The sequence below is a fragment of the Mobula hypostoma genome, chromosome 5 (assembly GCF_963921235.1).
Source record: "Mobula hypostoma chromosome 5, sMobHyp1.1, whole genome shotgun sequence".
In the NCBI taxonomy this organism is placed as follows: Eukaryota; Metazoa; Chordata; class Chondrichthyes; order Myliobatiformes; family Myliobatidae; genus Mobula; species Mobula hypostoma.
The window spans coordinates 49882178-49908750 of record NC_086101.1 but is presented as its reverse complement, the minus strand read 5'-3'; the positions used below and the strand labels follow the sequence as shown (position 1 = coordinate 49908750).

At 37.9% G+C, this 26573-nt stretch overlaps 1 protein-coding gene across 17 annotated transcripts in view; it reads left to right on the top strand.

The window, feature by feature from the left end:
• Window positions 1-26573, top strand: part of mycbp2 (MYC binding protein 2) — a 227685-nt gene that overhangs the window by 125938 nt on the left and 75174 nt on the right. For 14 of the 17 annotated variants that reach the window (XM_063048487.1, XM_063048481.1, XM_063048475.1 and 11 more), the window contains 15 exons: window positions 2542-2684; window positions 3292-3392; window positions 3509-3727; window positions 5327-5549; window positions 6412-6530; window positions 11061-11148; window positions 11322-11371; window positions 13784-13956; window positions 14063-14207; window positions 16154-16360; window positions 16751-16806; window positions 16894-17009; window positions 17905-18002; window positions 18544-18660; window positions 19850-19990. In XM_063048487.1, coding sequence (XP_062904557.1) covers window positions 2542-2684; window positions 3292-3392; window positions 3509-3727; window positions 5327-5549; window positions 6412-6530; window positions 11061-11148; window positions 11322-11371; window positions 13784-13956; window positions 14063-14207; window positions 16154-16360; window positions 16751-16806; window positions 16894-17009; window positions 17905-18002; window positions 18544-18660; window positions 19850-19990 — 1996 coding nt within the window. The remainder of the gene's footprint in view (window positions 1-2541; window positions 2685-3291; window positions 3393-3508; window positions 3728-5326; window positions 5550-6411; window positions 6531-11060; window positions 11149-11321; window positions 11372-13783; window positions 13957-14062; window positions 14208-16153; window positions 16361-16750; window positions 16807-16893; window positions 17010-17904; window positions 18003-18543; window positions 18661-19849; window positions 19991-26573) is intronic. The other 3 variants (XM_063048486.1, XM_063048485.1, XM_063048483.1) reach the window with 2 other exon arrangements.

The following is a 26573-nucleotide window of genomic DNA, read 5'->3' as shown; positions in this document are numbered from 1 at the left end:
GGAAAGGCTGCCTTAGGTAGGGCGTTGTGTAATAACTCAGACCTTACTAGGGAGCTTAATGTAAAGGAATCCTTAGGAGGCAGTGATTATAATATGATTGAACTCGTACTGCAATTTGAGAGGGAGAAACATAACTCACATGTATCAGTATCGCAATGGAATAAAGGGAATTACAGAGGCATGAGAGAGGAGCTTTTCCAGGTGGATTGGAAGAGGGTGCTGGCAGGGATGACAGCTGAAGTTTCTGGGAATAGTTCACAAGGCACATGATAGTTATGGCTGATAAAGGAAGGTAAAGACTATAAAAGCCAAGGAAATGGCATATAACATAGCAAAAGTGAGTGGAAGGTTGGATGATTGGGAAGTTTTTAAATTCCAACGAAAGGCAACTTAAGAAGCTACAAGAAGGGAAAAGATTAAATATGAGGGCAAACTAGCCAATAATATAAAGCAGGATACCAAAAGTTTTTATCAGTTATATAGAGTAAAGGGGAGGTGAAAGTTGATATTGGACCACTGGAAAATGATGCTGGCAAGGTAATAATGGAGGCAAAGAAATGGCAAATGAACTTAATGGGTATTTTGCATCTGTCTTCACTCTGGAAGACGCCAGCAGTCTGCCAGTGGTCCGTGAGTGCCATTGCTATTACAAGGGAAAATGTGCTGGGCAAGCTCAAAGGTCTTAAGGTGGATAAGTCACCTGGACCAGATGGACTACATCCCAGAGTCCTGAGAGAGGTTGCTGAAGAGCTAACAAATGCATTGGTCAAGATCTTCCAAGAATCACTTGATCCTGGCATGGTTCTGGACTGGAAGATAGCAAATGTCACACCACTCTTTAAGAAGGGAGGATGGCAAAAGAAGGAAAATTATAGGCCAGTTAATCTAACCTCAGTGGTTGGGAAAGTGTTGAAGTCTATTACTAAGGATGAAACTTCAGGGTACATGGAGACTAATGATAAAATAAGTCAGCATAGCTTCTGTAAAGGGAAATCTTGCCTGACAAATCTGTTAGAGTTCTTCAAGGATGTAATGAGCGGGGTGGACAAAGGAGAGGCATTGTGGATGTCATTTACTTGGATTTTCAGAAGGCATTTGGTAAGGTGCCACACATGAGGCTGCTTAACAAGATAAAATCCTATGGTGTTACAGGAAAGATACTGGCAAGGATAGAGGAATGGCTGTCAGGCAGGAGGCAGTGTGTGGGAATAAAGGGGGCCTTTTCTGATTGGCTGCCGGTGCCTAGTGGTGTTCCTCAGGGGTCAGTATTGTCAGTGAGTTGGATAATGGAATTGATGGCTTTGTGGCAAAGTTTTTGGATGATACGAAGATGGGTGGGGAGGGGTAGGTAGTGCTGAGGAAGCAATGTAATTGCAGCAGGACTTAGACAGATTGGAAGAATGGGCAAAAAGTGGCAGATGGAATACAGTGTTGGGAAATGGATGATAATGCATTTTGTTAAAAGACACAATCATGTACACCATTATCTAAATCGGGAGAAAGTTTAAATATCAGAGGTGCAGAGAGACTTAGGGGAGTCCTTGTGCAAGATTCCCAGAAGGTTAATTTACAGGTTGAGTCTGTGGTAAAGAGTGCAAATGTAATGTTGGCATTTATTTCATGAATAGAACATAAAAGCAAGGACATAATGCTGAAGCTTTATAAGACACTAGTCAGGCTGCACTTGGAGTATTGTCAACAGTTTTAGGCCCCGTATCTCAGAAAGGATGTGTTGTCTTTGGAGAGAGTCCAGAGGAGGTTCACATGGATGTTAAGATGGGATTACAAACTCCTCTGCTCAAACTGAAATGACAGGTGGCAGTGAATACACAGTCATCTTGAATTAAATGGCATGTGAGAGCTGGTATGAGGAATGCTGCAAAGGAAAAGATGGAGTGAGACCATAGTGTACTTTGCAAGTGGGAATTTTTAATGGATTAGATAACCAATGAGTAATTTGGGAGATATTAAAAATGGGGATGACAAAATGGTGGAAAGCATTAATTAGGTTACAGATAGGCTTATTATGGTTTTGCTGTCATACATTTGATGAAAGTTGTGGTTGAGCTACTGGGAACCAGTTGAGCACATCAGCATCTTGCTTGAAAAATCATGCTGGCCCACTTACAAAATGAGTGATTGACTCGTAGTAAGGAGTGAGAATTCTTCGATTTTTTTTTTGCCTTCAAAGCTGGGAGCATTTATCAGCAATCACTGTTTTAGATCTGATACTCAGTTTTTTTTTTAATAGCTCCCCATGGAAACTTGTGGAGTCCATACCTGTTGTCAGTACACTGATTAAAACATTATTGCTATATTTCCTTTTTCTGCTGGTCTGGGAGGGCATGGGATAATAGCTTTAAAATCCAAGCTGTTTTTTGTGTTCATTCATTGCTCTTGCTCTTTTCTACAGCATGATGACTTGTTGGCTTTTGGGTTGAATAGAATAGCTTACCTAACAGTGTTTTGATTACAATGCATAATAGATGTGATGTAATTTGGTGCTTCATACCATTTAATGTGTTCTCTTTTAACTGACAGGAGTGAGTTTGATGGAGATCTGCAATCACAACTGCTTAGCAAAGCTAATGAGGAAGATAAAAACTGCAGCAGAGCCCTTTCTGTCGTGTCTGCTGTTGTTCGTGCAGCTAAGGATTTGCTGCATAGAGCCCTGGCTGTTGATGGTAAAAATTTGAGATTCTTAAACTAGTAACTTCTCTTTGAAATGTCATATATAAATTGTACTCCCAGAAAAGTAAGCCAATCACAACTTAGCTACTATGTTTGTGTTGCTGAAGAAATGAATAGAAGTTAGGAAGAGAAACTCAAATTGAGCAGATTTAAAAAGAACTGTGTATGCTGGCATTAAAGGTGATGCAATATTTATTGATATTTATTGAACTCTAGGTCTTGAGAGAAGCGTTGTCAAGAGCTGGGAAATAAATTATCTGTTCTTCGACAGACCAGCATAGATGAAGCAGAATTTAAATATATTCCCTTCCATTTATTTCATAAAATCTCAGTTTACCTTTGATTATGCTGCTAAGGATTATAGAAGCTCTGATTATCTTGTGAACTGATTTCAATTCAATAGGAAAGCATCTGTGGTACTAAAGTTAAAACATCATTCCTTTCCATCAGATGTAACAAATTGATTCTAACTGCAAAGAAGCAGGAACATGTAGTTATCTTTGACCACTATCTTTCTGTGAACTGTTTTTAATGAAGTGCTTTGATGTTTTGTTCACAAATCATATAAACGTGGCTAAAACCATTTGTACTTTTATTCAGCTGAAGATATTCCAGAACTGCTCAGCTCATCCAGTCTGTTGTCAATGCTGCTGCCCCTTATCTTGGCTTACATTGCACCAGTTGCTGCTAATGTACCAAAAGTAAGACTTTTTTTCTTTGTTTTTACTACTGGTTTCATCAAGTGATTATTTATCTGAGTTATTTCAGAATCATTCCTTTGACATATATAAACTATAATTTTGCTTTTCTTGAATAGGCTGCCGTTGAAGTTTTTGGTCTTGTTCATGAGCTCCTGCCTCCAGTTGCAACATTAAATCAGAAATATGCTCCACCTGCCTTTAATCCAAATCAGTCAACAGACAGTGCAACGGGCAATCAGCCTGAGCAAGGCCTCTCAGCATGTACAACTTCTAATCATTATGCTGTGGTGGAGAGTGATCACCCTTACAAACCTGCAAGTGTCAGTCAACTGAAGGTCTGTATGAACTAAATCAGTATTACAATGTACATTTAAATATGACAAATAACAGCTCTGAAGTTTTGCATGTTTCAGATACAAGTCACACTTGGGATAATAACCAGTTAATGCTGCTTATAGTGAAAATATCTCCTTTTTAAAAAAAAAAATCTCCTTTTAAAAAAAACTCAGTTTCTTAAATAAGCTTGAGAATTTTAAGGACAGAGCTGAATGAATACTGAATGCTGCATTTTAGATGGTTCAAAGTACATTTATTATCAAAGTACATGATACAACCTTGAGATTTGTCTCATAGCAGGCAGCCATGAAACGAAGAAACCCAAAAGAACCCATTAATAAAAGAAGACTATGAAACCCCCTAAGTGCAGAGGGGAAAAAAGTCATGCAAATAATAAATACAAGCAAATAGCATTCTGAACATAAATCCACAAAGAGTTTGTCTGTGGACCATTAGGTCAGCGCAGAGCAGAGCAACGAGTTCAACCTGACCAATACTTGCTTTGGGCCTCGACACTTTTCAGTCTGGCCCGGTGCCTAAATTGACTTCCAGACACTGGGTTCAGTTGCCTCAATACACTCTGGGGTCTGGCCCCTGCTGCCTCTATTCAGCTTGTACCCAACCTTTTCAATTCGGCCGAGTACTTAAATCATCGTCCAAGCGTTGGATTTAGTTGCTTCAATATGCTGTGGGGCCTGGACTTCACCACCTCAATTCGTCCTGTACCCGACCTTTCTGATTTGACACAGGGCTTAAACTGATTGAACCTCTGGTCTTCCTTGCTCTCAGTGACGGGCCTGCTACCTCACCTTGGTTCTAGCACATCAAGTTAACTTCAAGTTCAAAGGGAAGTTACAGACTATTGCTTTCAATGATCGTTTGCCAGAAAAAGTGATTAACGAAGTATTTAGTTGTAGATAGTACTGCCTGTCCAACTGGCTAGAAAGAACAGAGCCAGAAATCATAATCTTAGGATTATTAAGTTTGATACTAAGGCAATTCTTCAACGTGTTATGAATTATTAAAATCCTTCTGTAGAGGGTACATGCTCTGTACAGTATTCACAGCTAAAATAGATTTACAGGTACCGCAGAAAGTAAGGACTATGGGAATAATGAAGAAAAGCGGAGCTGAGATAAAGTATGAGCCAAATAAAACTTCCCCTTCTTTGATACTGCCGGGGGGGGGGGGGGGATCTAAAAAGTATATCTAAGATTACGTTAGATGGTGATTTATAAATTAAGGATTTCACTAGATTTAAGGAAGGAAGTAAGAGAAGATGACTCCAAAAGCTTGCTTAAAATGATCAGGTTAGTTGCATGGTGATCAAAGTTGTGCCACTAACACCTCAGAGAAATGGACAGGATGCACCTTTACTTCCAAGTTTTCTACTGCTTGTCATTCTCATTGTTTTTGACCTGTAAAAATTGTGCTGAAAGTTATTATTTTTACATTGTGACCTTATAATAATGAAAAGAATAAAGTTGTTTAAACCTGTTCTAATTTAAATTGTTTGTTCTTTTGAAACTTGGATCCAAACAAGGACATTTTAAGTAGCTGCTGTTTTACAGGTTAAAATATGCCTTTGTTCTTTTTAGGTAACTTTTCCAGATTGTGTGAGATGGATGACTGTTGAATTTGACCCACTGTGTGGTACTGCACAGCCAGAGGATGTCCTCCGTTTGCTGATTCCTAATAAAGCCTTCCAAGGTTCAGGATTTGGGCCAAAAAGCACAAGCCATGATGTCCTTAATTCATGGATTGAATTAAAGAAATTTTCTGGTTCTACTGGATGGCCGACAACAGTCCTTGTTTTACCAGGTATAAGGAAGTGAACAAGCGTTATAGGTGTTTTGTTAAAATATGAAATCTAATTGAAATATATCAGTTCTATGTTGGCCCTGCTATGGAGGGTAATTTTCTATGTGGTGGTCTATTTCTCCAGTTGCAGGTTGAAGTTTTGGGAACTTTTTCATCAAAAAGAAAATAATATTGAATTCAATTTTTGCATATTAACAGATTCTCGGGCCTGTTTCACAAGGTGAGACTATTTTTGACTGGCCTGGAGTATTGTTTAATAATGGTTGAGTTTTATTTGTTACCAACTACAGGAGTTTAGTTCCTGGGTTCTGAGAGATGCCAGTAGGTCTTATTACCTTTAGACTTTGCCTCATCAAGAATAATGTTTAGATGAAGAACGCTGCATTTGAACTTCATGTTAGAATTTTGACAAGTGGAAGAGAGATGTCTTTAAAGAAACAGAAAAACAATATTTGAAAATTGGTAGCAAAAAAAAAGTGAGGGCCTTATGTCAAATACCATGACTCTCTGACACTTTGGGAAAGTGTAGTCAAATTGGACTCAGCTTTAAGCCTATAGTATTTTAAATCTGCAACAATAATCACCATTACTCAAATTCTTCATCCTCTGTTAGATCCCAACAGTTAAATGTAAACATTTCAAAAAGTATGTGCAGAGACAGTATTTTAACTTTTGCTTTAAGCATTTAAGCAAACTTTCCTTGGGCAGCTTTGTGAAAAATGAAAATACTCTGGAGAAATCGAATAATGAAAAGGAATAAAGCAGAAATTTAACATGATGGAAAATGTCCTATTTGCATGTATGTAATACAGTTGGAATTTTGGCATTGTTTTGAGGTTCAAATTTAATATGACTTTCGTAGGAAATGATGCCATCTTCTCTTTGGAGACTGCATCCGACTATGTGAAAGATGAGAAGTCCTGTTTTTATGGCTTCAAATGTGTCGTCGTGGGTTACGAATTCAATCCTGGTCCTGATGAGGTAATCTTAATTTTGTAGTGTATCCAATCAACTACTGCATGAGAAAGAAAGTTTGGCTTTGTGGAGTTAAGAGAAAGCTCCTCTGGCTATTTTGAAATTAATACAAAATATGAGTGTGAGTACATGAGTACATATCCCAGTATAGTAAATGAATGGGATATTTTGCAGATACTGTATAACTATTTCTGAGAGGAGTGAAATTTTCATAATTGGACAAGTGCAAAAATCAGTATGAGAAAAGCAAATAATTTAGCTTCTGAAATTTACATGTGCAAATGACAAATTTCAGACAACTTGAGATTTGAAGCAATCCCCATCAGTTTACAACTCCCTCTGGTTTTCATTCAAGTACTTGGAATACATTGGACTCTACCATCCTTCTTTACCCGCTTGACAACTTACCCCGCCCCCAGAGCGGAGAGCTAAGTCTAATGGCGATCTGGGACTTTGAGAGTCAGAATACGGGTGAAGACCTCTGGAGTTGGGCTGTTTAAGGATCTATCGTCGCATCCTGAATGCTCACAACACCCTCCCTCCCCACTGTAGTTCTTCCCAAAACTGTAAGGTTAATTGGGAATGAGAGTAAGAAAAGAACTATATTGGGAATGGGAAAAGGTATTGAGTGGAGGTGTAATGCTGTGTAACATTCTGACCATTCGCAATCCATCCCACTGATCACTGCTGAAGTAAAGCAATCTTAAACAAATAAAACTGAACCATGGTGTGTGAAAGTTAGATTCGTAAGGGTTGTTGGATACTGATCCATCTTTGCTGTTTCAAAAGAATCCCAGGGTTCTCTGTGTACAATGACCATTTGGGAAGTTGGGATATGAGGATGGAGGGGAAGAGTTTTGACTAAAAAAAAGAGTTGTCAGTGCTAGTCCCTGAAGTGTCGGTAATTTATAAGTTTTACCTTTGTTTAAATTGATACCTGTCCTTGTTTTGGTTCAAATATAAGAAAGACATTGACAAGAATGGTCTGATTAGGGACAGTCAGCATGGCTTTGTGAGGGGCAGATCGTGTCTGACAAGCCTGATAGAGTTTTTTGAGGATGTGACCAGGCATATAGTTGAGGGTAGTGCAGTGGATGTGATCTATGGATTTTAGTAAGACATTTGACAAGGTTCCACACAGTAGGCTTATTCAGAAAGTCAGAAGGCATGGGATCCAGGGAAGTTTGGCCAGGTGGATTCAGAATTGGCTTGCCTGCAGAAGGCAGAGGGTCGTGGTGGAGGGAGTACTTTTGGATTGGAGGGTTGTGACTAGTGGTGTCCCACAAGAATCGGTTCTGGGACCTCTACATTTTGTGATTTTTATTAACGACCTGGATGTCGGGGTAGAAGGGTGGGTTGGCAAGTTTGCAGACGACACAAAGGTTGGTGGTGTTGTAGATAGTGTAGAGGATTGTCGAAGATTGCAGAGAGACATTGATAGGATGCAGAAATGGGCTGAGAAGTGGCAGATGGAGTTCAACCCGGAGAAGTGTGAGGTGGTACACTTTGGAAGGACAAACTCCAAGGCTGAGTATGAAGTAAATGGCAGGATACTTGGTAGTGTGGAGGAGCAGAGGGATCTGGGGGTACATGTGCACAGATCCCTGAAAGTTGCCTCACAGGTAAATAGGGTAGTTAAGAAAGCTTATGGGGTATTAGCCTTCATAAGTCGAGGGATAGAGTTTAAGAGTCGCGAGGTAATGATGCAGCTCTATAAAACTCTGGTTAGGCCACACTTGGAGTACTGTGTCCAGATCTGGTCGCCTCACTATAGGAAGGATGTGGAAGCATTGGAAAGGGTACAGAGGAGATTTACCAGGATGCTGCCTGGTTTAGAGAGTATGCATTATGATTAGAGATTAAGGGAGCTAGGGTTTTCCTCTTTGGAGAGAAGGAGGGTGAGAGGAGACATGATAGAGGTATACAAGATATTAAGAGGACTAGATAGAGTGGACAGCCAGCGTCTCTTCCCCAGGGCACCACTGCTCAACACAAGAGGACATGGCTTTAAGGTAAGGGGTGGGAAGTTCAAGGGGGATATTAGAGGAAGGTTTTTTACTCAGAGAGTGGTTGGTGCGTGGAATGCACTGCCTGAGTCAGTGGTGGAGGCAGATACACTAGTGAAGTTTAAGAGACTACTAGACAGGTATATGGAGGAATTTAAGGTGGGGGGGTATATGGGAGGCAGGGTTTGAGGGTTGGCACAGCATTGTGGGCCGAAGGGCCTGTAGTGTGCTGTACTATTCTGTGTTCTAAGAATAAATGGTTTATTAGTGAACTACTTGGACTGATGCTAATTGTTGGCAGTGTAATTTTTTTATATTGAGTCTCTCCTTTTGTATTAATCACTTGAAGTTCATTCATTTTGTTGTCACATTTCCTTTGAACATTTGGATAGCATTGAAATAATTGTGACTTAGGTTTTCTGCAACAAAACCATTACATGTCTTTATGGTTCTGTAATTCACTGCACAGTTTCAAGTTATATCAATAGAAAATTGTCATCAAAGTTAACATTTGTGTATTTCAGTATGAAATATACATATGGCTTCTGAGCATGCTGCTGTGCTTCTTCAAAAAAATCATTATCATCTTCAGAGGGGAGCAGGGGAATTCTTGCATCTAAATGCAAAACAATGCAGATGCTGAGGGCACAGTACTATGCAAAAGTCTTGGCACATGTAAAAAAACATTGTAAAGTGAATTTGCTGTTAAAACTATTGAAATGAGAAGTTTCTAAGTATCAAAACATTGCTATAGTGTGCAGTAAAGAGTAAAAAAAACTAAATCAAATCAATATTTGGTGTGACCACCCTTTGCCATTAAAACTGCATCAATTCTGTTTGGTACACTGTCATGCAGTTTTATTTTTAAAAATCTGTTGGTAGCTTGTTCCAGGCATCTTGAAGAATTTGCCACAGTTCTGCAGATTTTGGCCTGCTTCATTCTCTCCAGGTAATCCCAGACAGCCTTGATGTTGAGATCAGGGTTCTGTGGCGGACATACCATCTGTTGCAGAACTCCCTGTTCTTTTCACTGAAGATAGTTCTTGACCTTGGCTATGTTTTTGGGGTCATTGTCCCTGCTGCAGAATGAAGTTGGGACTGATCAGACACTTCCCTGATGGTATTACGTAATGGATGAGAATCTGCTTGTACCTAATACAGTACTGTATGAAATAAATAAGTAGCAATAATTCAGGTGGTTTTAGAGTAAAGTATTTCAGTTTGGTTGACCTTTCCTCTCTCCCATACCATAAAACCTAGCAGTCATCCAGCATTGCAATTAAAATAGATTTTAGTGTAGTATAAAGTATAGTCCTCTCTTGCAGCTGGTTGGAGTGAAACAATTCTTAATTTAAGGTTGTTTCAAGATTGTTTGTCATTTATTGTCATTATTCAGTACACAAGGGTAAAAGAACAAAATAATTGTTACTCCAGTTCCAATGCAGCATAAAAGGCACAGTAAGCATAAAGAACTCAATATAAAAATGCAATAAATATAAACACATAGTATTAACATGTATATGTAGACTGATTGTATGTATAAGGTGACGCTACGTCATAGTCATACTTTATTAATCTCGGGAGAAATTGGTTTATGTTACAGTTGCTCCATAAATAATAACTAGTAATAGAACCATAAATAGTTAAATAGTAATATGTAAATTATGCTGGTAAATTATGAAATAAGTCCAGGACCAGCCTATTGGCTCAGGATGTCTGACCCTCCAAGGGAGGAGTTGTAAAGTTTGATGGCCACAGGCAGGAATGACTTCCTGTGACGCTCAGTGCTGCATCTCGGTGGAATGAGTCTCTGGCTGAACGTGCTACTATGCCCACCCAGTACATTATGTAGTGGATGGGAGACATTGTCCAAGATGGCATGCAACTTGGACAGCATCCTCTTTTCAGACACCACCATCAGAGAGTCCAGTTCCATCCCCACAACATCACTGGCCTTATGAATGAGTTTGTTGATTCTGTTGGTGTCAGCTACCCTCAGCCTGGTGCCCCAGCACACAACAGCAAACATGATCGCACTGGCCACCACAGACTCGTAGAACATCCTCAGCATCGTCCGGCAGATGTTAAAGGACCTCAGTTTCCTCAGGAAATAGAGACCGCTCTGACCCTTCTTGGAGACAGCCTCAGTGTTCTTTGACCAGTCCAGTTTATTGTCAATTCGTATCCCCAGGTATTTGTAATCCTCCACCATGTCCAGGAGTATCTAATACATCAATCAGATAGGACTAGTTTCCTACAACTCAAAGCTCAAGACCAATTGCAAGCTGCTATTCTGAGCTCCTGTAATTAAAATATTTTGTGTTGGAGTTTTCAGTTCTAAGTTATCACTTAAACTCCTAGATTGTCCTAAACAATCTAAAGATTACATTCATACTTGGAAAAAGTGAACTATCAGTTTTACTCTTTTTTTAAAATATACTGTATAAGACCCTGCCAGAAGCATCTATGTGTTTCTTTAATTTTATAGTTGTCTAAACCAACATGGTACAGAAATGTAATTGTTTTGCAGGGAATCTTGCAACTAGAAAAGGAATTGGCGTATCTTGGAAGCATGTGTGCAGCATCTTTAATGAGAAAAGATCTCGCACTTCCTATTGGTACGGATGTTTACTTTTTGATAGTCACATATTTATCTTAATAAAAATTTGCCCAAAAGTTTATTGGTGGATTTATGATGTATTATTAGCTATAATATTGAGTTATTTTTAGTAATGAAAAATACTTTGAAAGTATAATTGTACTGCTTTTAACCCAACTATGATTTGGACAGGTAATGAAGTAGAGGAAGATCTTGAAATTCTTGAAGAATCAGCTTTGCAGGTGAGCTGTCAATTGCTATACAGTGGATTCTGGATAATTGGGGCAGCCGTTTATTTGAGACAGCTCTTAAGTAACAAAAACTCAATTGAGAAAATGGCTGAGATTTCCTTCATTAATTTGGGGTACTAACTGTGGCAGGAAACTGAGCAGTTTTTAACTAGCATCAGTTGTGTGCATTTGCGTGGCTGTTGGACATTAAGCTGTGCATCAGTTGCATATGTTTGTGTCCAGAAAGCAGTGATTTTTGTCACTGATAATTGGTGAGAAATAAGTGGCAAGACATTTCTGAACTGTTTTGCTCACTGCGGTTTCAATCATTCAGGTTTGGAGATGTCAGAAATGGCAAGGAGTTAAAAATGAAATGACTTCACTACATCAAGTTAGGATTTACAAAGATATCAGCAATCATCTTGTATGTTACAATGAAAATGAAGATTTGGAAGATCCAGTTGTTTAAATCAATGTATGCAGGCAGTCCATTATCTCAGTGGTCCCCAACCACTGGGCTGCGGACCAGTACAGGGCCACGAGAAAACAATATGATTTGGCAGTATGATGAGTAAAAAAAAACGTCGCTTGAGAGTTTCTTTAGAAGAGGTGGTAGGGGGCATAAAAGGCCTAACGATGATGATAACGCAGAGACAGCTGAGGCCGAGACTACAACAAAAAGCTTCCTTCAACAGAAAATATGACGAGTCGTACATAAAATATGGCTTTATTGCGACTGGTGACTCGCACGCTCCAAGCCCCCTGTGTGTGATATGCGGAGACAAGCTGTCAATGAGGAAATGAAGCCCTCAAATCTGGGGACGGCAAGTGGACAGGGGCATATTTGACATAACATTAGCTGGGATTTTGGGAGAGACTGAGGCTGTACCGTCCTTCTCACAGCTGGCGCGCGATCACTTATCTTCGCTGCCGACAGAATTCGAGCGTTATTTCCCAACTGCAAATGACCCAAGACATGCAAAGGAATGGGTCCGTGACCCATTTGTGAATGTCCCCGGTGAATCATTCTGTCAGCGCGGGAAGAAGATCAACTCCTCGAGCTTGCAAATGACGGTGGGCTGAAAAGTATGTTTGACATAACATCTCTGCTGGCATTCTGGATCAAAGTCAAGGCTGAATATCCTGAGATAGCCACGAAAGCACTGAAAACGTTGCTTCCATTTCCTACATTGTATCGCTGCAAAGCGAAGTTTTCTGCAATGAATGCAACGAAAACTAAATTGTGGAATAGACTGGACATAAGGAACCCCCTTCGAGTATCGCTGTCTCCCATCACTCCTCAATGGCACAGTCTCGTTGCAGGGAAACAAGCCCAGGCCTCCCGCTGATTCAGCAATATTGGTGTGTTGATATGATTTTATATGTTCATACGAGGAAAATACGCACTGTGTGTTTAATATCCAAATGTTACTTAAAATGTTATGATGCTATTGACTTATAAGTGTCTTATAATTGAATTAGCACTATATTCATGCAAGGAAAATATGTGCTGTGTGTTTAACGCAGCAGGCATGCTGCGTTCCACCAGCATTTTTTGTGTGTGTTGCTTGAATTTCCAGCATCAGCAGTTTTCCTCGTGGCTGTGTGTTTAATATTAAATTCGTGAGATAAACAATTTTAGAGAAGAAATTGAGTGTATTAGCCACTTATAAGTGACTTATAATTGACTTATCACCTATATTCCGGTCGTGACTGACCACCCCCCCCTCCCCCCCCCCCGGTCGGCCGGTCCGCAAGAATATTGTCAATATTAAACCGGTCCGTGGTGCAAAAAAGGTTGGGGACTCCTGCATTATCTGCACTAGGTGCCTGTGCTGATTTTGTTCATTTACAGTCACTCAAAAGATCGTGGCAAATGAATTCCTTTGATGATAACTATGAGGAACTAATGCAGTTTTATAATACAGTAGAGATATTGGTAGTGTTCTATTTTATTCTGTTTTTCATTTAAGTATATAATTAGTTACTCAGGTTAAAAGGTTTTTTGTCTTTATACCTTTTAACTATTTCCATGAAACCTCATCTACAACGTAATTAGGGCAGCCATTTAATTGAACCAAAATGTATTGGTCCTGATGTGTCCCAGTCCACTATATAAATAGTTGATATTTCCCGAATACTGGGGCATAGGCAGTAGCTCATGAGAGTCCTCTGTCTGTGGCAGTCTTTCAAGTTGTCCCCAGGTGTAGTCCATCTTCTTGGCACATCCTTCCTCTACCGGGGATGAGGTCTTTGGAGCTTCTGTTGGCTTTTCTGTATCACTAGGGTTTTGTGATGGGGTTGCTAACCCCATGCCCAACTCCCCTCCTTTTGCAGCCGGGCTTGGGACCATGCATGGCAGAGTTAAATAGTTGAAAGTTTTAAATTATTTTATTGTGCTATCACACTTTTCCTTTTTACTAGGTCTGTAAAAACCATGCTGGCTTATTAGGAAAGGGCCTTGCATTGTCTCGTTCACCAACAATTTTGGAGGCACTTGATGGTAATCTTCCCCTCCATCTGCAAAGCAATGAACACTCTTTTTTGGAGGACTTCATTGCCTGTATACCTGGTTCGAGTGGTGGACGTCTTGCAAGGTAATACTTAGTATTATGTGCATTCATAAATTACTTAAACCTGAGGTTTTATACTTACTGCCTCTGTTGAAAATTGTGTAATTTTTTCTGTTCTCCATATTCTCAGGTGGCTTCAGCCAGATTCTTATGCAGATCCACAGAAAACTTCCTTGGTACTGAATAAAGATTACATCAAGTGTGGCTGGCCTGCCACCATCACAGTTCAGACTAAAGACCAATACGGAGATGTTGTTCATGCTCCAAATCTCAAGGTATAAAGTGCTTAATAAATGTGTGACCAAAGAATAAATTGAGCATCAAATTTTGTAAATGAATGGAAAATGCCTTGTTGGTGGAAATAATTTCAAAACAGGAAAATTTTAATTAATGCTTGGCATCACTGATGGGGAAAATCCTGTTAATAGGATACATTTTTTTTGCACAGTGCAAAGAAAGCAGTGCCAGGCCTACGCATGCTTAAAAAGTTAGAGGTTTGTTTGATTTCTTAAAATTTTGAGTTTTTAAAGATAATCTGTCTAAATGCACCTCGGTTATTGTTTTCTAAATGCAATGAGTTTTCCACTTCTCTGCAGCTGTAGATATCTTCCTGAACAACTGTGTTGCCAATCTAAACAAGAAATTTGTCCAGATTGGTTTCCCTGTATGCAGTTATAACTTGAAACTCAGTAAAAGGTGTTGTAATGTTAACAGTTCATTCTTGTATTTAATTTAAACATTTTTTTTAGGTATAGAACGTAAAACAGTACTGCATAGGAGCAGGCCCTTTAGCCTGACATGAATTTAAAGTAATTTCAGTTGTCTGCACGTGGTCTATATCTCTCCATTCCCTGTTTGTATATATGGCTCTTGAAATCGAAGTACATTTGTTATCGAAGTATGTATGCATTATACAACCTTGTCTCCCTTATAGGCAGCCAAAAGAAACCATTTTTTTAAAAAAAGATTACTATCAAACCAATGTATAGAGGGAAAAAATTATGCAAACTATAAAAGCAAGCAAATAGCATTCAGAACTGAAGTCCATGAAAGAGAGTCCGTCCACAGACACGAGGCCATAGCCTCAGTTCAGTGCAGAGCCGAGTAAAATGTTGCTGATGGTGGCTTCCACCTCCTTCGCTGGCAGTGTGTCCCATGCACCTACACTCTACCACTTTGTCTATTTAAAAAAAATAATACTTGCCTTGCAAATCTCCTTTAAACTTTGCCCTTCTCACCTTTAGAAATAATTTATCTATTCCAGCTATGCCTTTCATAAGTTTACATATTTCATTTGGCCTCCGGTGCTCCAGAGGAGCGCAATTTAAGCTTGTCCAATCTCTCCCTTTAGCTAGTATTCCAGTCCAGACAATATCATTGTGAAGCTCTTCTAATGCCTGCCCATTATTCCTGTAATGTAGTAACTAGAAATGCATGCAATATTTCAGTTGTTCTGACCCTTTTGTTAAACATTACACAATTTAGCATATAGAATTTTCTTGCTTTTAGAAATTATCTTATTTATTTTAATTGCCTGAGTTTCATTGAGCCTTCAGTTTATTCTTTTGCCCAATTTACTTGAGGCAGAATTAAGTGAATCTATACCACATGGCTCATCTTAAAATCACATTGGGAGGGAATGGAGAATTTGAGGTATGAGCCTGACTGATTTGGTTAGTCTGAATTTGTGTTTTTTTTTCTTCCCCCCCCCCCCCCCATTCTATTGATTGCAGTGAGCTGAATAAAGAATTAGTTTATTAAAAAGTACTTTTCTAGGTTGCTAAACAATTGTTAATTTTCCTTTCTACTTTGAAGGAGTGAATGAATTCTATTTCATAATGCAGCGTGAAGCTATTGAATGCATTAAAGCCAAATAAAATATGATTATCTTGCCCTAATTCTGAAGTTTCCACATGGCTGCTTCAACACCTTTTATTTCAATAAAATAGTATTCAAACTGAATGCCAGGAGAAGAGGAGGGAAGTTCTATTTTGCTTGTATATTTAATTTTATTTCCTGAACATGCCCTGTTATAGTAAAATGTACTCAACATGTACTCTAACATGTCTAGACATAACTGGTTAATGTTTTTTTAGAATGGATCACATAAAATTCTGATGAGGTGTGCCATTGCACAGCAAAGGACTAATTACTGTATTAATCTTGCATTGTTATCCACCAAACAATGATATTTATTAAAATGCTTAATTTTGTTTGACAGGTTGAGGTGAAGGCTGTTCCTCTCTCTCAAAAGAAATCTGTGCAGCAGGAGAGTAGTAAAAAATTGCACCGTATTCCTGGTAGCCCACCTGTAATTGCTTCAAATACTGATATGACATTTGGTGGATTGCCATTTCCCAAGCTGGAAGCATCCTATGAACCAATGATAGTAAAAGAAGCTCGATATACAGCAATCACTATGATGAAGGTAATTACGTGTCTTTAGTTTTCATCACAGGCATTCTCGTCACCAATATCACAATCAGGTTTATTATCATATGTTGTGAACTATGTTGTTTTGTGCAGCAGTATAATGCAAGACTTAAAAATTACTATAAGTTACAATAATAAATAATGTGAAACAGGAATAGCGTGGTAGTGTTCATGGACTGTGCTTATTTTATTCCTTCAGGTGTAATTCTCCTCTCATAGGTTTAAACAGGAGAGCAAGCCTTGGAGATGTTGCATGTTTCTGCTAGTTTATTTAACTAAGTGGTTTAACTTTATATTAAAAAAAAGTAGAACTCCAGTAGTCAATTTTTCAACATTTTGTTATTTTTACTTTGTGTTGTATTTCTTTCATCTATTATTTTTGCAGGCATATGAAAATTATTCATTTGAAGAACTTCGGTTTGCATCGCCCACACCTAAAAGGTAAAAGAAAATGATAAATCTCTAAGTGTCATGATGAAGCGTCAGAGCCTTTGACTTTTTTTAAAACTTTGCTTCCACCTTTGTTAGGCCAAGTGAAAATATGTTAATTCGAGCTAATAATGATGGTACATACAGTGCAAACTGGACACCTGGAGCTGTAGGCCTTTACACCATCCATGTCACAATAGATGGGATTGAAACAGGTAAGCTTATTAAACTGCACCTTGGTTCAGAATTTTGGTCTTATTTTATGTAATGACATTTGAAGAACTTTGAATTATAATAACCTGGTGTTAGATACTATAATTCTTTGCATTGTTTGCTCTGTTGCACCCTTTGGAAGCTTGACAGCACCACCATCCAGTTAAATAATTGAGTTATATTTTATGAAGAAACTGACAGTTTGACTTCAATACTGACCCAATGCTTGACTCTCTGTTTCTGTGCTTATACTTTAACTAGTTTCTTGAAGTTATTTTGGAACATGTGTTCCTTCTAATTATAATTTGGAATGTTTATAAATGCTAAATGTGACATTTTGATAGTTGGCTAAGCTGGGGATGTGGCTTAGCCAAGTATCAGCCTTTGTATTTTTGTGAGCGAGACTTGTTTAGGTCTCTTCACGTGATGGGACTTATAAGCAGAAGGCATGATTAGGGCTTTACTGCTTTAATTAGAGTCAGTGCTTTAAAGCAAATTGTTTTCAGGATACCTGCACAAGGTAAGTGTGATCCTTTTCCATAGGTCACTGAACACAGGAATATCTCCACCATTTGAAACACCCAAAATTACAAACCAGGAAACAATTTTCAAGTGTGATATAAATAATTTCTATTTTGCTGAATAACATAAAACAACAGTTTTCACTGTGAATTATTGGTACTGTTCTTTAAGCTATTTGGATTAATCATTAATCATCACCTTAGTGCTATCTCTTTTGTATTGAATCAGTTGTTATTGAACCATTTTAAATTTCGTAATGTCAAACTTAACAGATAGCTATGTGGAAAAAGTTAGATTTTAAGAATTGTTTGTTTTTAAAATTTCCTTTCTTGAGCTGCTGTACTTTTAGGTGATTTTCTTTTTCTGCATTGATAGATGCTGGTCTAGAAGTAGAAGTAAAAGACCCACCAAAGGGTATGATACCTCCAGGCTCTCAAATGGTCAAACCAAAGGTTGAACAGCAACCAAGCAAGGTACAAACTAAATAGCTGGGATTTACTGCAGTAGAGTGGCTGTTACTTTAATGTACTTGTACAGATATTGGAAGCATCATGTTGAAATTTGTAAGTGTTCATAAATTAATGTATTTGCATTGAAAACTTGTTTTCAGATCATGATTCCTGTATTGGAACAGTTTGTATTCAGTTCTTTCTGTTAGCTATTGTGTTGTGTTACAGATTAATTACAGCACTTGTAGTTCATTTCCTGCATTTTGGGGAAAAAAAACATTCTTTTTGACAACAGCCCTTGATGTTCAACCATTTGCAGATTGACTCCAGGAATGCCAGTTCACCTTTCTGTATTTCTACTACAAAACAAAATTGTGTTTGGAGCAATTTTCAACTATAGCTAACAAGTGGCCAAATTCGTGTAACTTTCACTTAATGCAAACAAATCTTTCTGTCAGTGTCAGCTTTTTAATCTACAGCTGTCTTAGTTTATCTGTTTAATCTGTTGCTTTTAACCTGACAGCTTTTTATCTTCTTTGTCTTACTGTTTCATTGCTTCTCTCAGGTCCGCAAATTTGTGACAAAGGACAGTGCAGGGCTTCGTATACGTAGCCATCCTTCTCTTCAGAGTGAGCAGATAGGCATAGTGAAGGTCAATGGAACCATCACTTTCAATGATGAGGTAAAATAAAACATTATTTAAGAGGAGGATCAGTAGATTAGGCATTTTAAAATAAAAAGCTGCATAAAATGTTGGAAAAGTTGCTTTTGTAATACTTCCGTAGCAGTAGTGGAATGAAGTGCACAATTTGTCATCAGCTTCAGTAAATTTTGCAGCAATAATTAGATTATATATGCAGTTTGATTTTTGTTTTGCTTTGACACACGTGCAAGTAACTTTGAGGCTACAGTCTGGAAATGCTATATGTGGGCATCTTTGAGAATTTGTTCTAGGCTTTCTATGTGTTGCTTAGGACACATTAAATTAGTAAATAAATCCTGAATCATAATCGTATCTCCATGAATAGCAAGGAACATTACCAATAATCTTGTGTATTCATGCAATCAAAAAAAATTGTTACAGCTAATTGAGTTCTGATAAGTTGGTATGGTTGTGAAGCAATATGCTAATTGTTTGATATCTAGGTTCTACTTGCCAATTGATGGCCTTTGTACATGATGCAAAGACTGAATCTTTGTATTCCCATTTTAGCCCTAAGACATAGTAAATGTGAATTGTCTTTTACATTGAGATTTTCCTACATTTTAGGCACTCTCTTAAACTGATGAAGTAATTAGTTCTCTCGTCCAGAGAAAAATGAATGTCCCTTTTTTTTTAAGATGAAGCTGACATTGCAACTAAATTTGGGCAAATTTTAACTAACATTTGGAGCTGGAATATAATAGAAGGAGGCACCCAATCATTACTGAAAGCTAATACAGTTATTAGATGAGATAAATATTATTTAAATATAATACAACTGTGTGGCATATTTATTTTTGTAAGAGCAATGTACACAGGATGGCTTCAACTTGAATACGTAATAAGTAATTAAAGTAAATTATTTCCAAAGACGCATCTGTCCGTTCTTACCAACTTCTGTGCGCCATGTTATTTCTTACTTTAATCATTTGTTTAGGCTGGTTTTAAGCAGAACCAGCTTACAGCTTCCCTAGCATGTCATGTTCAGTAAAACATTAGGTCTCTAATTTTGTGCTGGTTAGTTTGCCATCCATTTTATCAGTTCACTCAAGGCTAAAATCTAATCTCTGATACCCACCTTATCTCTAGTCTGGAGCCTCATAGTCCTTTCTAGCTCTGGGGCAGTTACAGGAGGGCACGGCTCGTTTTTGTTGCTTGTTTCCCATAGATCCACAATGATGATGGGGTATGGCTGAGACTGAATGATGAGACTTTAAAGAAGTATGTTCCCAACATGAATGGTTACACTGAAGCCTGGTGCCTCTCTTTTAACCAACACCTGGGCAAGAGCCTTCTGGTCCCTGTTGATGTAAGTAAAGGTGCCAATGGTGAAATGCCTGTTTTGGCAGTTTAACCCCTTTGCTGTCTGTGAGCACTGTTATGCACGATTACCTAAAATGCATTAATAAAACAATTGCTTTCACCTTTTAATACTAACTTTTACAATTGATGTGGCAAATTTAATTGTCAAGGAATGAAATCACTCATTTGGAAGGCTATGCTTTAATAAAGCACATAGTTTAGTGTGATGGGAAGGGACAAAATGTTTTTAATCAAGGATTTGCTTTCAATTGAATATATTATTAACTTAATATATAGAAACTAATGCTGCACCAAACTAATATAAACATTCAACCTAAAGCACTCAGCACAACTACTGAATTTTGAGAAGAGAGAGGAGAGTTTTTTTATTTCATTATTGAAAACATCTTTGAGTTTAGTTATTTAGCAGTGATTGAGAGAAATATGTTAAATAGGTCTCTTCACATGGAAAAAAAAACAATATTTTGTCAGTAACTATAATTCTGCCTACCTCTGAACTAAGCAGAATTTATTTTAAGAAACGCTTGATTATCCAAACCAGTCACCTCTTAATTGAAACAGCACTTTCTGTAACTCGGGTCACTTACACTTTTTTTAATATACTGTTTATTATAGAGTTGCGTTTTGCAGTTATGCAAGATAGTGACGAACCGTAGTCAAAGTTTTTTTTGTTTGACGTGCACAGAGTAAGATGAAGAGATTATACGCTTGATGGATGGCATGTCGAATTACAGATATCTAATGTGAGGAGTAATTTGGGGAGTGATTTACAAGTATACATTCAGTGGCCACTTTATTAAATACAGGAGTGGTGCCCTGGTGTGGTGGTCTGCTGATGTAGCTGATCCACTTCAAGGTTTGACATGGACATTCAGAGATGCTTTCTTCACACCACTGTTGTAATGCGTGATTATTTAAATTATTGACGCCTTGCTGTCAGCTTGAACAAGTCCACCCATTCTCCTGACCTCTCTCATTAACAAGGCTCCCCCCCCCCCCCCAACTGATCTGCCGGTCACTGCATGTTTTTTTGTTTTTTACACCATTCTCTGTAAACTCTAGAGACTGTTGTGCATGAAAATTCCTGAACCTCAGCTAGTCAAACCATTCCATTTGGCATAAACAATCATTCCACGGTCAAAGTCACTTAGTTCACATTTCTTCCCATTGTGATGTTTGGTCTGAACAACAACTGAACTTTTTGACTAAGTCTGCATGCTTTTATGCTTTTGAGTTGCTGTCACATGACTGGCTGATTACATCTTTGCATTAACAAGCAGGTGTACCTAATAAAGTGGCCACTGAGTGTATGAACACAAGGAATATTCTTAATTTGAGGCACTTTCATTTATATTAATTTTTTTCAGCTTCATTATTTGGGGAGGAAAACAGGAAATTGAATGTTTAGAAAAAATCCTGTCAAAATATCTATTGGTTTGGCTTGAATTTAAAATGAAGCACTTCTTTCTTCAGGGCAAAAGTATTAATTGGCCATGTGCTGCAGCTTTGCTGCTAGCTGCACTACAGCCTTGGTGTAATAGGGATAAGAAAAGAGTGTAAGATAAATGAAATTTTAAATCAATTCTACTTCATTATAGATTTTACACAAAGAATGGTAGTTCTTGAGTCCATGTTCTGAGAAATAAAAATGTAGGATAAAAAATTAATTTCGGGAAGATTTACTGAACTAATAAAGATAAATGGAAAATGTTTGTATATTAACAGCAGTTTTGCATCTAACATGGTAGTTTTTTAAAATCATTTTTGGCTTTAACTTTTAACCTGTGCTGATATTGAAGATAAATGGAAAAATTTGCAAAAGAGTGGAATCAAATGTTTTTCACTTCTATTCTCTTGTGGTGTAATTAATTAAAGTAAAATTAAATTGCAGTCACCAACCATTTACAACAACCATTTTGATATTTATTACATTATCATGATTAAAATCTAAAATATCTGGTTCAAATTGGCTAAAACAGCAATAGATAGTTTTATGTATTCTATAGGTTTCTATACATGAAATGTACTTTTGCAATTTTATTTCCAAATGATGTGGAACTAATTTACATTCTAACATCCATGAAATTAAACTATAAAGCATGCAAGCTCAGCTAGCTTCCAATGAACACGTTGTATTAGCACTAAGGAATATCTAAATTTACACATGTTCACTGATGGCAGCATATGGGTTAATGGGCTGGAGTAACATAGTGGTGTTACGCAAGTGAAAGCTATACACATGCTCTGTTAATTCTTATCTTGAGCAAGCCACTTCACTCAGGTTTATTACCTGCAATCCAGTTGCAGATATTTAACGCGTATGCCATAGGATTTATTGTTGATGCATGTTTCTGTGTTGCAAGATTAGAGGTGGATTGTGTTGCAAACAGTGCAAAATTTACAAGTTGAGTTTAAGAAAAGTCAAAAGAGAGGTACTAGTTTAGTACATTCAGTGTTGTATAATGGAATATTGCTTTATTGATTCGGTTGAAAGTTTATTTGTGTTTCGAGCTATTTATTTTAAACAATCATGCACATCTGAAACCAGCTTTTTTAAAATGACATTTATTTTTGAGCTTTTTAATTTCACATTTTGCTTTATCCATTGTTATATTCAAATAGGTGTTGAATTTAATGAGTGCAACCCTCCTGGAACAGTGACAGTGAAATTACTTTCTTTCAATAGATGTTTTAACCAGTTCTTTCTTTTCAATAATACTCAGATCTTTGCTTCTCGTCATGCATCGTGTACCAGTTGTGATATTTATGTTGAAAATCATGCAGATCTACACTAAGTTCATATTTAAATTTTACTGTAGATATAATCTTATGCAATTTTCTTAGTTTACATTTCATTAGTTGTTTTGACATGGCTGATTTCTCAGTATAAGTGAGATTGCCGTGTTGAAATTGTTGGCCTGCCAAGTACTTCAGTTTATCATGTATTGTTTTTCTCTGTGCCTTGTGACGCATTGGGTGGCAACCTTGCTGTTTCACTAGGATTTATCTTTTTTTACGATGTCAAGTTGCAAGCTTGACATTCAACCCAGCACAGATGGAAAGCATGCAAGGAGCCAGCCGGATTTGAATTTGGGACCATTCACCTCAAAGGCTGGTGCGGATGCCACTGCACCACCAGCCTGCTTCAGTTTGTCATAATGAAAGCAGAGTTGTTTTTGAAACATCTAAGATCTAACAGATTGCTCCAGAGGAAAGGGAAAAAAATTCTGAGTTATTTTTTAATCTCTCAAAAACTGTTGTTTTGTTTTCTTCTTCCTTGAGCCATTGCTATTGATATTGACTCATCTCAATAACTTCTCATCATTCAACTTCTCTATTTACTAAGTAGCATCAAAACTCTGTCCCTTGGTACTTCATTCGTAATGCAATCACACACTTAAAACTGAAGTGCAGTACCCAAATCGTATTCGCGTGTAGTATTTCCAAACTTCTCCTACATTGTTGCCTTTTAACCTTACTGTTGTTTTAAATAAAACAGTTACTATTTGTAGTGTTGTAAAATGAACTTCTGCATTAATCTCAAACTACTATATGACTTTGAGCTAAAATTATAAAATTAATTGATCTGCCATATAATTTATGATAGAATAAAAGTAAGTAAAATTATATCTCTTTATGTCAGTGCTCCATCACTGATTTCTTCTGTTTAGAACTTTCGTATACTTCATTATTTCTCTTGCCTTCTAGTCTCTAACTCACTTCGTAAAATGTCTGTTCTTCTGTCTGCCTGTCCCTAATTAAGTACTGCACTTCTAATTAATGTATTTTAAAGCCAAGAAGCTTATTCACCATATTGGAGAGAAATTTTGTTTCAAAAGTCATTGGCTTGATATACGTGGGAAAAACAAGGTTGGGAGACTAGGAACTGTTGGCTAATATGCAACTCTCTAGAACAGGAATGAGGAGGAATTTCTTGCTGTTGTCTGTGAAGAGTTTGTACATTCTCCCTGTGACCCCCGTGTGGGTTTCCTTTGCTTACACCAGTTTCCTCACACATTCCAGAGACACAAGGATTAAAAGGTTAATTGGTCATATGGGTGTAGTTGAGCAAGGCAGACTCATTGGGCTGAAAAGGCTTGTTACTGTGTTGTATCTCTAAATAAATAAATTTAACTGGGGGTTGTGAATCTGTGGAATTCATTGCCACAGGCAGCTGTGCAGGCCAAGCCATTGAGTATATTTAAAGCAGAGGTTGAAAGGTCAAAGGTTATGGAGAGAAGGCAGGAAATGGGGGTTGAGAGAAAATAGATCAGCCATGGAATGATGGAGCAGACTTGATGGACTGAATGGCCTGATTCTGCTCCTTTGCTTATGGTCTTAAGAAGCTAAGTCAGTCATTTTGCATGGAAGCAGGCCCTTTGATCCATCTGGTCCATGCTAACTAGGATTTCCATTTAAGCTCCTTCTATTTACCTGCATTTAGCCCCTAAGTGGGATAGAAATCATCCTCATATGAAATAGTGGACTCAGAAAGGAGAAGCTGAAGTTACAAGTAAGAACAAATAATCTGGGATTTCTGACCTTCCAGGGCTGTGTTAGAAAATATAATGGAATTGAGTACTGAGGCAACAGAGGTGAGAAGGATAAAGATGTGGCTGATCCAGACTGAAATGAAGCCTGAAAGTCATTAGATGTTATGTGGCGATGGCATTCCCAATGGTCAAATGCTGTAGACAATGCAGTGCCACCCTTTTGAGCACTGCTGTAGAATAAGGAAATGTCCAAAGGGAAAGTGCCTTAGTCATAGATTAGGGTAAGGCAGTTTTTCTTTAAAGCAATGGGAAAGAAAAATTTAAAAAGTTAAATTATAGCATTAAATATTAGATTGGAATGAACTGTTTTGGAAATCTGAGCGCAGACCATTTTAGAGAAGTGACTCATTTTGGTGTTAAAAGAAGTTCTTTAGTTAAGACCTTGCCTGATCAGTGCTTCAGAATCACTTAACTGCCTGAATCCTGGTATCCCTTTATTTCACTTTGTGTCTAAAAACTTAAGTTCTCCTTCTCTGGAATATATAAACAGCAGAATTTCCACAGGACTTTGGCATGGTGATATCCAAAGATTTGCACTTCTCCACAAAGAAAAAATGCATCTCCTTATAGACATAAATTGTGATTACCTTAATCTAGGGTGCTAGAGTTGGTGGAAACTCAAGCCTGGAGCAACAAAGCATCTATTCATTTAAATTACAGCAAAGTTTTTTTTTAATATTTCATCTCATTCTTTTGCGCTCTAATATGTATGGATGCTTTAATCAGACTGTCCTCTGGTCAGTCCCCACAACCTGGAAATCAGTCTGTTGAATCCATGATGAACTGCCTTCAAAAGAGGCACACCATTCTCCTAAACATTGTAGAACTACAATGTGACTTTGATTTTTTTCCTACTTGAGCTCCTTTCACAAAAATCTGTGAAGGATTTAGAGACTTTTTAAAACAGAGTTTTGAGTGTTGAATTAGAAACATATCCAGTGCAAAAGACTTTTGGAGATTTGAACTGGCAAACATTTATTGTTTATGCAGTAAAATGGAAGCTAAATTAAATTTCTATGGAACTGTAAATATTTTAATCTTTTTGTTTGCCATGTTTTATCCTATTCCCTTTTTGACTTTTTGTTTAATCTTATTTGGAGTAGAAAATGGAAAGAAAGATTATTTGTTTCACATTAGGGTCTCACATTTATTAAACAATTGACAATTGCTTCATTACTTTCACTCTTAAATCAGTTGGAAGTATCAAAGGCAAATGCCTTAGCAACACATACAAAATGCTGGAGAACTTCAGCAAATTGGGCATCATCTATGGAGGGGAATAAATATTTGACATTTTGGGCTGAGATTTTTCATCAGGACTGAAATGGAAGGGAGCAGAAGCAATAAGAAGGGGAGTGAAGGGAAATGAGTACAAGCTGAGGTGAGAGGAAAGGTGGGTGGGTGGGTGAGGGGTAGGGGATGTAGGAAGAAGCTGGGAGGGGATAGATGGAAAAGACCAAGGGCTGAGGAAAGAATCTGATAAGGGAGGACTTTAGACCATTGAAAAAAGGAACGGAGGGGAACCAGAGGGGATGAGAAGAGAAGGGATGAGAGGGTAATAAGAATGGGGAATAGAAAAAGAGATGGGGAGATTATTGGAAGTTGGAAAAATGAACGTTTATGCCATCAACTTGGAAGCTACACAGATGGGATATGAGGTGTTGCTACTCCAACCTGAGTTTGGCCTCACTATGGCAGTCAAGGAGGCCATCATAAACATGTCAAAATAAGAATGGGACGTTAATTTGAAATGGGGGGCCATTATAAGTGACTTAAAACAATTACAGCACGGAAACAGGCCATCTCGGCCCTGCTAGTCTGTGCCGAACGCTACTCTCACCTAGTCCCACCGACCTGCACTCAACCCATAACCCTCCATTCCTTTCCTGTCCATATACCAATCCAATTTTTCTTTAAATGATAATATCGAACCTGCCTCTAGCACTTTTACCTGTTCGTTCATCACTTACTTCAAGCTCCTGTGTCCACCCCGATAATTGATTTATCGCTATATTC